The 13243-nt window shown below is 26.5% G+C and overlaps 1 protein-coding gene and 1 long non-coding RNA gene across 4 annotated transcripts in view; both read right to left on the reverse strand.

Moving 5' to 3' along the window:
* The window catches only part of LOC135922201 (myosin heavy chain, striated muscle-like), a 35401-nt gene extending 26530 nt beyond the window's left edge, over positions 1-8871 (reverse strand). For 2 of the 3 annotated variants that reach the window (XM_065456624.1, XM_065456622.1), the window contains exons 1-2: positions 8727-8871; positions 7376-7664 (exon numbers count right to left, since the gene is read on the reverse strand). In XM_065456624.1, coding sequence (XP_065312696.1) covers positions 7376-7627 — 252 coding nt within the window. In that variant the 5' untranslated portion in view covers positions 7628-7664; positions 8727-8871. Of the gene's footprint in view, positions 1-7375; positions 7665-7905; positions 8047-8726 lie in introns of those variants that run through there. The other variant, XM_065456623.1, reaches the window with a different exon arrangement.
* On the reverse strand, positions 1404-6168 carry LOC135922202 (uncharacterized). The gene is made up of 3 exons (XR_010570780.1): positions 6139-6168; positions 1634-1661; positions 1404-1496 (listed from the first exon to the last, which is right to left on the reverse strand). It is a non-coding gene; the product is annotated as an uncharacterized LOC135922202 (long non-coding RNA).
* Positions 8872-13243: the final 4372 nt, after the last annotated feature.

The following is a 13243-nucleotide window of genomic DNA, read 5'->3' on the forward strand; positions in this document are numbered from 1 at the left end:
CCTAACTAAAGAGTGCATTAGAAATTGGGCGTTTCAATGTTAAAATTGATCATCTTACAAGCGTTGCAATTGAGTGTAAGATAATATATAAATTATTGAGCATTAACAATGAACATAATAAAGGTAATTTCAAAATCAATCGTTACAAGATATAGATCAAAATATTTATATTTCCCTACAGCAAGCATCTTGGTGCTTAACTATTCCAATTAGGACATAAAATTGCTTGTACGCTTAATCGCAAGAACACTTCACTGACTTAGTCAAGGAAAACGTCATTGAATTTGGAGGGAGGTAGTTATAAAGGCGCTATCGTCATTTGTAGAGTGGGGAAGGGGGGGGGGGGGTAGGAGGTAATTTTTAAAATTTCTTTTTCATTTTGCTTTGATTTAGCATTTGAGTACTTCTCAACTTGTGAATTTTGGGTAATGTTATATAGTGTTGGCCATTATAAAAATTTGCCAACGACTAAATTTATATGATTAAAAGACCCATTAGTGCGCTTCCGATATTCTATATATCATACCTCAATAGCACTGAAATATCTAGTTGTCTTTGGAAAAAAAAACCAGGTCTTTACTGGATTCAAACTAAGATCTATATGGTAAATGATATATGCACTAACCGATTAGGCGACAGATGCTGCTCGAAATCAATTTATGGCAAAATTGCCTGAAATTCCTAATGTAGTATACTCTTGACCAGCTGGATTATATTTCTGGTTAAAAAAAGGGAAAAAATATAAGTAAATAAGAAATGAAAAGTAGGTTGAAAGAATTAAAAGGTAGACAACAAATGAGAAAAATCAACGTTATTATTTTATAAATAGGTTGAATATACATTAACTGCAAGATAAATCAACTTGATTTTCATTAAAAAAATCCAAAAATATGAAAATAAAATTCATAAAACAAATTGAGAGATAGTTTGTACCTTTAGCTAGTTATTTTATTAGTTTGTGTTCGTATGTTAGCTAGATTGAAGTGTGTGTGTGTATAACTAGCATATCGTCGCCAGAAAATTAAATTGTTCCATATGAGGGGCGTCATTAACCTTTACAATCTCAGGGGGGCTCAATTTTAGCCAATATAAAAGTTACAATTTAAAATAAAAAACTTAATAATTTTTTGCTCTCCTGCAAAATTACAAAAAAAAATAGAGATGAAACAATTTAATTCTCAGGCGGTGGATATATATATAAATAAATAAATAAATTATCATTCTTTTAATGGTGGCAGCTGTGGCTCAGAGGGTAAACTATGAAAAATAATCGATTCTTGTCGGAACCAATTTTTTTTCTAAATTAACATCTTAGAATAGGTTATAGCTAGGTTAGGATTAAAAATAAAAGGGTCAACAATAGGAGTATCGATAACAATTTACTAACCTATATCTCTGTTTTAGTTAGACAATCTCTGGAATCAGGAAGATCGGGTTAGATTTTTCCAATTTTTTAATTTGACATTAGACGCGCAGTCTCGCCGCCTCCGGGAGATCTAATTAATACCACTAGAACTTTTAGTAGCCATATGTTTCTGTTTGATTTGATGTAAGTGGGAATTCCCAAGTTTAATAACATCTTTAAAAATTGACTTACTAAAAAAAATATTGACCATGGGTTCGAACTTCATACATGCTGAGTCGTCTCTGAGCTATCAGGCCTTTTTGAAAAATATAACATATTATTTGCAAACCCCTAAACGGCAAAATTTTGTAGGAAAGAGTATATAAGTCAGGTGGGTTGATTTGTCAGCAAATTCATTCAGCGAAAAGCAGGCAATTTATGGTACCTCTAAAACTCAAAAAAGATAAATAAAAGCTTTCCATTCCAGCATCATCTACCAAGTGGACAAGTAAAGTATATTAAGCACAACCCTTTTCATTATTTCATTTAATAAGATTACATTAATTTGTATCAAAAAAACGATATTATTGTAATTCAGATGTGTTTTTTAAGACATTGGAATACTGCAACACGAAAATTTCTTAGTAAGAATTGGAATATTTTAATCATATTCGAAATAGCCAAAGTTAGGCGTGAGAATTCGGAACAGCTAATACTAAAGAAAATATTGCCCATGCATTTTATATACTAGGCATTTCAACCCTGTATATAATTGTGACAGCAAAACATGTATATAGGTATTTCAAGTAAAAATTCATTTAAAAAATTATGAAGGATAGAGAGATAAAAAAAAAAAATTTGCAAGCGTCTCACGAAAGTTTCAAAAAGACGATGGTGGGGTGGGAATTACTTGAAACTTTTTATAGAAATTAATCTCATAAAATATGAGTATTGCAAATATAAGAGATCCTATGCGACTGACTTTATAATAAAAAATCTCATCGTTAGATCCTGTCCAATGACCTAACCTGTCTAAATATAATTTATCAACCTAAATAATGTTTTCTATAAAATATCCTAAATTCTCATGGAAATTGGGCCAGTCATCTTTTTGCGCCGGGATAATCCAATGATTGATGTAGAGTTTTAATTTATTTATCCCTACTGTGTTATTATAGTGATTTATTATTCTTTCCCTTTAAGCGCTCCCGCATAATGGAATCCTATCATAAAAAAATATGGTATCTATTCTAATTAAATTTAGTCTTTTCTTAGGAAATCGGAATTGACTGTTGAAAAATATGAATATTTTAACTAATTGATTAAAAAATTATTTTACTCATTTTTATAATACAAGGCATTTAAATTATTACCTTTATTATTTGGAATAATATTTTCAAAAGAGGATTGGACAAGAGAGATCAGCATATTGGTAAAGGGGTTTATGGGTACAGGGGCGAAAAGTCCATTCTAAGCCATCAGGGTATAAGAGTATAAATTTAATATGTCATACACCATTGGCTAAAAAAAATTTGCCTACCAAAAGTAATTAAAAAATAATAATTGCAAGCCTTTTCATTATGCATATAAATAAACTTTATAAAAATATCAATAATTTATTTTTTTTTATACTCTACCTTATAGTCTAAGAAATTTTAAAAGTTATGAAACATATTATTATCAGTAGCCTTTATAAAGTTAGAGGTCGCGGTCATGGATGGTCCTAGAAACATTAGTTCACAATTATTTTACTTTATTTTTTCATTTACACATTGCGTTTTATGGGGAACTATAACAAAGTGGGAAAGTTATCCCAAAATTTTTGCCTTTATGAAAAATCTTTAAAGTTTTTATTTAAATTTTAGTGCTTGTGATCAAAATCACCAACTTTTAAAGTATTTCTTTATTTAATTGTATGTTATAGAAGTCCTACTCTATATAGCCTTATTTGCATTTTTATTTAAATTATATATTTACACCCTCATTTTATGGGAACTCTAAACACGCGTTGAACCAACGTACCTTAATAACCAAGGTAAATAAGAAGAAGAGATCATCAAAATCTACTAGAACAGCTGTCTCTAATCTAAGAAGAACTAGAGTACCCAGCACCCTAAATGGTGGAGAGATATACATATATTATATACAAATACTAGTGTTAGGAAATGTTGGTAAAACAAAAAAAACTTTGAAATTAGATTTTACAAAAAGGTAATAGTTTAATAAGGGTGACTATTACCCATTTGTAATTTTAATGGTAGTTTAAAAAATACAAATTATGGGGGTTGAGATAAGGATTGTTTATTCTTCCGTTAAATTTCTCAGTAAAGAACAAGGAAAAGCTATAAGGGGGAGAAAAGAAGATTGAATACATATAATCACTAACTATTTTAAATAGCCTTGATTTAGAGAATTCAGTGCATGTTTTATTTATTCAATTTAGCTTAAAACAAAAAAATGGGGCCAACGTGCCCCGATCTCACTTACCAAATTGAAAGTCAGGATTTTTTTTTAAATATAAGATAATTTATCTCTAGATAAATTTATCAAATCCTTTACTACCACATAAGGGTATAAGGATATGCCCTAGCAAGCAATTCAACATATGTATTTTCGTACGAAAATGGGGTTTGTTTTGGACAACTTTTGCGAACAAAATCGCCAAATTTTAATCGCTAGGGTCCCTAGGCTAATTTTTTTAATTGATATTTCGCTCTTTTTTTAACATTTACGATATTCATTACCCATGCAATAACTGACATAATGACATTTATAAGAGGGTTTTTAAATGTTTCTAATTTTTTTAATTTCTTCTTTAAAATTTATTTTTCTTATTAATTAGAGAACAAATGTTTTCTCAATAATATATTGAAAAAAGAGCCTTCAAAAAATTCGCTTTTTTTTGCTTTATGTAACATGAATATTTATTCATTAAATTATATAATATCTCTATAATTTTTTTTTTAAAAAACGATGAGAATAATTAATTAAAATTTTTAAATTATTGGTAATATTATTTTTACTAGATTTGGTCTGCTTGGGAAACAAAGTGCATAGGGGAGACTGGAATTAAGTAGACCCCGGGGCTTGGCAAATCATTTAATCACATTTTAAAATTATATGCACTAGAAGGTTAAAATTCAATCCTAATATAGCCTTTATTAGTATACATCTATCAATAAAAAAATCTTTTGAAATAATTAATTATTTTTACAAGACAGAATTATAATTTTTATTAAAAATATAATAATGATAAAATTTAAATTTTATAGAAAAGTTTTAACATTCTTTTATGATTTGAGAAAGTTTAACAATTCTTGATTTGTTGTTTATTTTGAAACTATTATTTATTATGTCTTCTAGATATTATTTTAATCATAATTAGTAAATTTAGAGCTAGCGGGGCTTGCTAAACCATACACGTAAATCCCATTTGAATTTTTTTTTTTTAGTAATTAATACATTATTCGATATGGTGCGAGAATACAAATCCAATAAAATTAAAAAAGGTCAATAATTTAATATTAATAATTATTTAGTAATATACTAAAATTTGATGAATTAATTATAAAGTAATAAGTTATATGAAGATTGTAAATCAACAGATCACTAGCCAACTTACAGGTAAATTTATCTACATTATCTGTCTTATTTTTAAGGTATAATCAATAATTTTATGTATTAAACAATATAATCAAATATTAAAATATGATAATAGAGATTATGTAAATTAAAATCTAAATTGTAATTGTAAAGAGATTAAAATATTATTTATTACATTATTTTTAAACGTAATAAATTTCATGTTCTTATATTTTATTATGGATTAAAATTATGATGAAATATAATATTATTGTATTAGTGTATTTAAGTTATAATAAATATAATCTAATATTTAATCTGGCATGTTTATTTTAGGTATTCCTAGATCAAACTTTATGAGATATTACAAGAGATATCAGGAAAGTAAAATATTTCCAATAAAAAAATAATGAAAAAAAACTATTCACAAGATATATGTCTTTGTTGTGAGCTGGATTTTATAAAACATCATAACGATGAAGAGTGGTACCAATGCAGAATGTGCCAAGAATGGGCACATAGTATATATTCAAAATTCGACAAATTTTTATATGTCTAAAATATTTACTAAATTCACCATAATAAAGTTTCAATTTTTATAAAGTATTATGATATTTTGATCAATAAAACAATAAAATTATTCTATACGTATCATTATTAATAAATAAAAATGCATTTCAATTCATTATAGCCTAAAAAAGAGGCAATGGTATAGGAAGCTCCTTGAAGTGATTTGCCTAACCCCGTTATTAGGACTTGTTGGACAAAATTTCCACTTTTACAAAAAATAGAATAGAATTTCAAAAATATGATTATATTCTTAAATTTTTTTATAAGGCACCTTTATAGTTTTAGGTATCTATTAATATATTGTTTATTATAATATCTAGAAAAAATATATGAGCAATAACCGATTTTGCAAAAATGGTTCGACTTAACCCCACTCTCCCCTACTTTTAAGGGTTAGGGTTAGGGTCATTCACTAATCAAATTTTGGGGCTTGCATAATTTATTGCTAAAATCCTAAAAATTTGCAAAATCGAGCCGTTTAACAACACTATTCTACAACCCCTATCCCCCCCCCACCCTTCAATTTCGATGATGATCTTGTGTAATAGCCCCCATGGTAGAAGTCCCTGAGCATAAAAAAAAATGACACGATGCCATTCTGTATATAAATAAGATTTATTTATAAAATTGCATACAATTACATGTTTGGTAAAAATGCCAATTAAATTTTCATTTTGCGCCACCAACCTTTAAAAAAAATTTTTTTTTTTTATAGTTTTACTATTTTTTCAATTTTAAATCATTTTTTGAAGCGCGTTTTTTAAAATTTAAACATCTGATTTTACCGGAAATGTATTCCAGCATGTTTAGAATATTATGAATTGTAGATAATTTAGCTATTAATTGAGTCATTTATAATTTTTGTAAAAAAGATCTATGGAAAAACTGATATAAATTACATTAAGCTCAAAAGTTAATGACAAAATTGTCTGATTGGTGGAATACATTTCAGCCAGATTTTTAAATTTCGCGCTCATTGAATAAATACCACATTGCATGAAAAAACATATTGCCGCCATCATATTATTTATTATATATACTCTATAGTCCTTCTATTTATTGAAAAGGAAAAACGCCGTCTGATTTATAAAAACTAAATTTTATTATTATACATGTAGGCAAATCCAATAAATACGAATTGTAAACGATTCATTCGTTAATAAATGGGGCAAGTCTGAGCCTGAAATAAAATTCTGACATTTTACCCCTAAATCATTTTTGATTGGCCAAGAGAGTTTAGCTTATTATAATAATCAAACGTCGAAATGCCCATTGTCCAGAATACTATTATACAATAAGTAAGATTATTTGCCAATGGCGTCAAGTGGGAGAAAAAATTTTGGTGAGCAATTGCCAAAGAAATTTTTATTTAAAAAAAATAAGATTTTAACACCTATTTTGAGGTTACAAAATCAATGACATTAACAACCCTTAAAATTTTATATAAATACTAAACAAATTAAATATTTTAAAATGAAATTCAAAATAAAAAAAAACCCCCCATTAAAGATAAGTAATTATTTTAGTGAAACATAAATTATTTAAAATATTTCATTTTCATTTTATTTTAAACAATTTTTTTTAAAAAAAAGAAGATGTTTTAAAGTACTAGAAAATGTAGAGCTAGCAGACGCCACTGGTATTAGCAGATGATAATCGAGACTTTTTAAAGTGCTTAACCATTCCCATTTTAGATAGTAAAATCAGAATTTACAATTTTTAAAACTCTTTAATAGAAATAATATCGAATGAGAGTATACTTCTTTTTTTTTAAAGTACAACTAATGGTTTTTGGGGGAGGTGGTTTTAAGACACCCACAATGTAATAATGATATATATTGAATCTTAGAAAAAATAAGTAAAATGGAAAAATCTAACCTCTCCGTCAGCTTTAACCGTGATTTGATCGCCCTTGGTGCTGATAATATCGGCGCAAACAAAAGCTTTGCCCTTTTTCGGAACCCAACAAATCTTTTTATTATCCAAAATCATAGAACTATGATGCAACCTCCAAGCATCGCTGACACGTAGATATTTCTCGGGATTATCTTTCATGGGGTTTGCTGGCAAGGGGATGGCACATTTGAGCCAGCCGTGAGTATCTAACGGCCAATCGTTCTTGTCAGACATTTATTTGTCCTAAAAATTTGGGTCGATTTGCAAATATCTATAATTTTAGAATTAATATAAATTATGAAACGCGTGAATTGAATTTCGTGTTTATTGCTTTTTTTTAAATATAAAAAAGGGAAAAAATTAATAAATTATATTATCTTGAGGACTTTTGTGTGAGTATAATTGTGTAATTTTTTAGAAGAAGAAAATTAAACACATTGATAAATAACTAGAAATTTGTGTGAAAATAAAACATAAAATTATCTTAAATGTTCATCAATTGCAAGAGTTACGGTTTGATGGAATTTAATGATATTTATTATCAGTATTATTAGTATAACAAGAGAATGATATATCGGATGGGATTCGATAATGGGATCTAATTATGCAAAAATTTCGTAGAAAGGCTACTTCTTATACTAATTAGAAATTTGAAATGATCAAAATCAAAACAATATTTTTTATTAAATAATTTTTTTTTTTTTAAAAAAAATATATAAATCGAAAATGATTATAATTAATTTGTAATTTCGTTTTACGATTATTGAAATTTTAAAAAATAATTTTGAACCAAAGAGAAAACAAAATATTTAGAGATGTAAGAATCTCGTCATCATGTCTCAAATGACGAATTTTAACGACAAATGACTGATTAAAAGGACAAAGGACAAATTAATAAATCACATAAAAATTGGTTTATTAAAGGCCGTTTGTTCATTCTTAATCATATAAAAGTATAATAATTTTTTCTAAAATTGAAAGCAAAAAAACTTAAGGTTATGACCTAGAGAATGATTTTCTCATGTCATGCGATTTAACGTACTATCAAATCGCGGGACAAAACATTAGGCATTTTTTTTTGTAAGAAACACCTCCATTGAAATATAATAGAAATAATTGTTGACAAAATCGTAGGTAAATTATCATTCTCTATAGGACATACAGCAACAACAAATGTAAAAGGTAAAACTATATGTAAAAAATTACGGTTAAAATAATTGAATTTTTTAAATATACTATACCTGGACTAAAAATTAATTATATATATATATATTACTGTTAGATAAACGTATAAAAGTTTGTTTTTTTTACAAAAAAAATATTTTAAATTTACAATTAAGTTGGGATCAAGGTTGTGAATATATGATTAAGAATGACTGTTGCTGCTGAAAGGAATAAAAGGATAAATTATATTTTGAAAATATTTTCAATGAATTTTTGGTTTAAAACAAAAAATATCATTTTATTATATTATATTATATTTTATTTTATTTTATTTTTGTTTTTTTTTTATATTTAATTTGTTTTTTAAAAAAAATTTAAAATTAAAACGAAACTTATGCTATTAAGAATTAGATTTATTTAAGATTTTGAATAAATAAAAATTTAATATTATATCTTATTTCTAATAACTAAAACATCTGATATTCTGCCTCTGTTGCACTGAATTCCCCTTCAGCGTGTTTATGTTGTTAGTATATTTATTTATATTATATTTATTTTTACAAAATATATTATCTAATATTATGGTATAATATCGATTATCATAATTTAAAGATTATATAAATTTTTTTTCTTAAAATGATCAAACGATATAAATAACAGCAGTCAATTATATATCATTCATTATTTGAAAAGCAATTCGAAGTCAGGAATAATAATGATGGAAGAGAGAATCGTGAAATGGATCAAGGCAACATTCATGATTATAATTATAATTAATTAATATTAAGTGTAATTTTATACTGCGTGCGTAAAAAAATTTTTCTTTTCTCTTTCTACAAAATATTTTCTTGAGATCTTCTATCTCTGGGCCGGGTAATGTCTGCAAGAAATTTATTTGGGCTGAGCCAGTGGCAACCAAAATACGCTAATTATAAATTTGAATAAATGTTTTTTTTAAACTAATATCTATTTATTGGGGTTACTTTGTCCGGGGTCAGTTTGTCCAGGACATTTAGAGGACAAATGTCAAAAATAAAAGAAATAAAATGGTAGTTTCTCTTTACATCATTTTATATGGTAACTCTAATTTATTTTTATTTTCTAAAATTGTACGTAAAAAAATTATTCAATATCAATATATTAGTATACACGAAGGTGTGATACAAATTATGACTTTTATAACATTCAATAATGTTGCCCTTTGTGGAATTGGTGTCACTCTAAAAATTTTTCTAACCTTTGCTTATACAATTTAGAACCCTAAGTTAACTTGTCAACTTCTGGGGCCATTTTTGGCTGTCATCTTGAAAAACTGCGTTTGACAAGGTGACCATGGCCCTTTTTTTAACCTTCCGACTAAAGCAGCTGACGTAAGTTTTTGGACAGATACATTCTGATTACATAATAACTTTAGACGTTGCCAAAACAAAATAATATTTATCATGATATTAACTGTTTTTTATTCGTGAAATCCACCTACATTCGTCACCTGCCAATCTTTTCAAATTTTTTTTTTTATTGATTATTTTATTGGGTGCAAAACTATAATTTGGGATATAAGCCAGAGCCAGAATGATCCACACTTCCTTATTTTCCACCTCCCCCTTCTCCCCATAAATAAATAAATATAAAAGGAATTAATTTATTATAATAACAAAAAAATAAAATTAAAAATAAAAATAAACCCACCATTTGAGCGAGATTCCTATAATCATATCAATCACCATAAAAATCTAGTTTATGATAAAATTTCTTATTAGATAGGTTACATCATGTAAGTAACATATAAACACAATATTCATCAAAAAAAAATTCTTCTTTTTTAAAAAAAAAATAAAAATTTTAGCATAGGAATATTGATTTTAAATTCTTATATTTTCTTTGCTCACTGAAATAAATTTTTCTTTAAGAAAAAATAATAGTAAAATTAATATAAAAAAAACTATAGTTAATAATATTTTTATTTTTTTGAAACAAAAAACAGAAGGTCTTAAGCCTTTTATGGGAATCGGTTAGAAATAAATAACATAAAATAATATAAAAATTTAATAATAATAATATACAAATACAATCTATTTATATTTAATAATTAAATCATTTAAAATGATGATAAAAATTTTAATTTTAAATAATTTGTTTCCATTTTTTTCGGTACCATATTTAAAAAATATATATCCCGTTGAATCTATGTCAAAGAGCGGAGTGATGGATCCAAGTTCAGTTAAAAATGTTATGTCAAAAGAGTTAAGCGAGAGGTCTAAATACAAGTTAAGTAATTAAAGTTTGAGAGCAATTCGATAGAAGGTGAAAGTGTCCAACGCTATCCCTCCCCCCCCCTCCAACTTTTTTATAAATCCTGACATATGCTTGTTGTGTTAGAACCCAAAGTTCAAGAAAGAAATAACATGAAGCTAAAGTACTCTTAATGGTATACACTTATTCTTATTTGGTCAAAAAATAATAATTCGTTTAGTTAGCTATCCAGAAATCTGGAAAGAAAAGAGGTAAGATGGAACACAGCTTGAGCTCTTGGTATAAACTTGTCTAAAGATAAAGAGTCATTTTAATTTTAATAAATGAAACAAATATATATTTTAGGCCGTATGAAAAAAAAATTACATTTTGCTCACACTAAAATATATTTTTTTTGCTTCCTCGAACTAGGATTAAATTTAGGCTAGCATTTTATTCCCCACCTCCCGCTCCTTTCCCTCTTCTCCATATTTATTCATAACCCAGGCGAAATTTACCCAGTATTAACCGTTAACACGAAATCGCGACTAATTATTCAAAATATGATATAAATATAATAATTCTACATTCATTTTTGTATACTTCACCGCGAATTCGCCTTAACTGCGAATTCAGGGTTAGTGATAGATGATTTATTAATTTCGGTCTGTGAATCGCTTCGCCTCGCTTGATTGGAATAGTGTTATTAAACGGCTAACTCGATCTTTTAGCCAGAAAAATATTATTTGAGCCACGAGATTTAGTTGCTTACATAATATTTTTCCTAATAAAATATCGAGTTAGCCGTTTTTAAAAATCGACTCAAAATGAGCCGTTTAACAACACTAGATTGGAAAAAGGTTAATGCCAGGGCATAGAATGTATCATTATGATATTCATTTTTTTATAAAAAATATTTCAAAAAAAAATTATTTCTAAATCTTTTCTAAATATCGGATTAGTTTTTTTTTTTTAAATTTTTTTTATTGTTTCTTGAAAATTTACATATGGTTTTCATAATTAATTTAATTTAATAAAAACAAAATTAAATTTATTATATATTTTAGTTTGGCACATTTTAAACGATCATAAAAAAAATTCTAATAATCTTTATATTTTATTAAATCGATAATATATTGCGAATTTAGGTCCTAAGGAATGGATCAACTCTGGGGGGGGGGGGTAATAATTTGTAGCTTTGAAGTTTAACGGATTTCTATCGGCATACGCCTTAATATTAAACTACTGATCAGCTAATTCGGACTCGATCTACAGTTGCTTGTCAAAATAAAATTCCTTATACCTGAAAAGCTGATTAATTTACCCCACCTTTTTAAAGATTGACCAATTCGGCTAAAGGTTTGCGATTATAATAGTTTTGGGGTAAAAACTTGGCTTCTCCTATTTTTGGAGTAATTGGAAGCGGTTTACTAACACCAATTTATAAGACCATATTTAAAATATAGCTACATAATCTATTATAACCGAATAGGTAGTTATATAAATGGCGTGGGTGTGGTGTTTAATTCAATTACTAATTATTAAAATCAAGAATTGAAGATGACAAATTAATTTATTAAAATATATAGTCAATCAAAATTATTCTAAAATAACTTAAATTAAAACTTAAAAATATAAATATAAATGTAAAAATTATAAAACTTTCTCTTTTCTTTTTCTTCCTTAATACATTTTCGATCTCACTATTTATGCTACTAAAATTTACATACGACCGATAATTATTTCATATAATTGTCATTTAATTTGAATACAATTTAAACCTTCAAATTTACCTTTACAATTTAAACATTTCAATTATCTTTACAAATTTTATATTCAAATATTTTTAAAATTATTAATAACTTTTCTTTTTCAATACACGTATTTAACAAAAGTTGTAATGATGGGACAATGGCCGTTAAACAGCTGATCTAGCTACTTTTCTGATGATAATGTATTAATAAAGGATATATTTGAATAGAAAAAATAAAGAAGAGTTGAAGTGTAAATAGAGGAAGTAAAAATAATATTGTTGAATGATGAAGTAGAATCTTGGAATATGAAATATAAGTGTAGCATTTTTAGTTTCGATATATATATATATATATATATATATATATATATATATATATATATATATATATATATATATATATATATATATATATATATATATATAAATATATATATATATATATACATATGCTATATATATATACTAGCTAATAACCTGCCAAGAATGACGGGGTTGAGGGGTAATTAGTTAGTTTTTTCTCCCTACTTTTATGATAGTTGTTACCTGTTATTTGAAAATAATATCTTTTAATTCTTTATAACCCCTCCCCCCTTCAGGCCAGGTCCCCAGGCCTGCAAAAATATTTGTTTTTGGTCAATGTCTGATCCATAATTGATAATAGAATTCCCAAGCGTCCAAGCTGATAATAATTTTGAAAA

The sequence above is a fragment of the Gordionus sp. m RMFG-2023 genome, chromosome 1 (assembly GCF_954871325.1).
Source record: "Gordionus sp. m RMFG-2023 chromosome 1, tfGorSpeb1-WG-v2, whole genome shotgun sequence".
Lineage (NCBI taxonomy): Eukaryota > Metazoa > Nematomorpha > Gordioida > Chordodea > Parachordodidae > Gordionus > Gordionus sp. m RMFG-2023.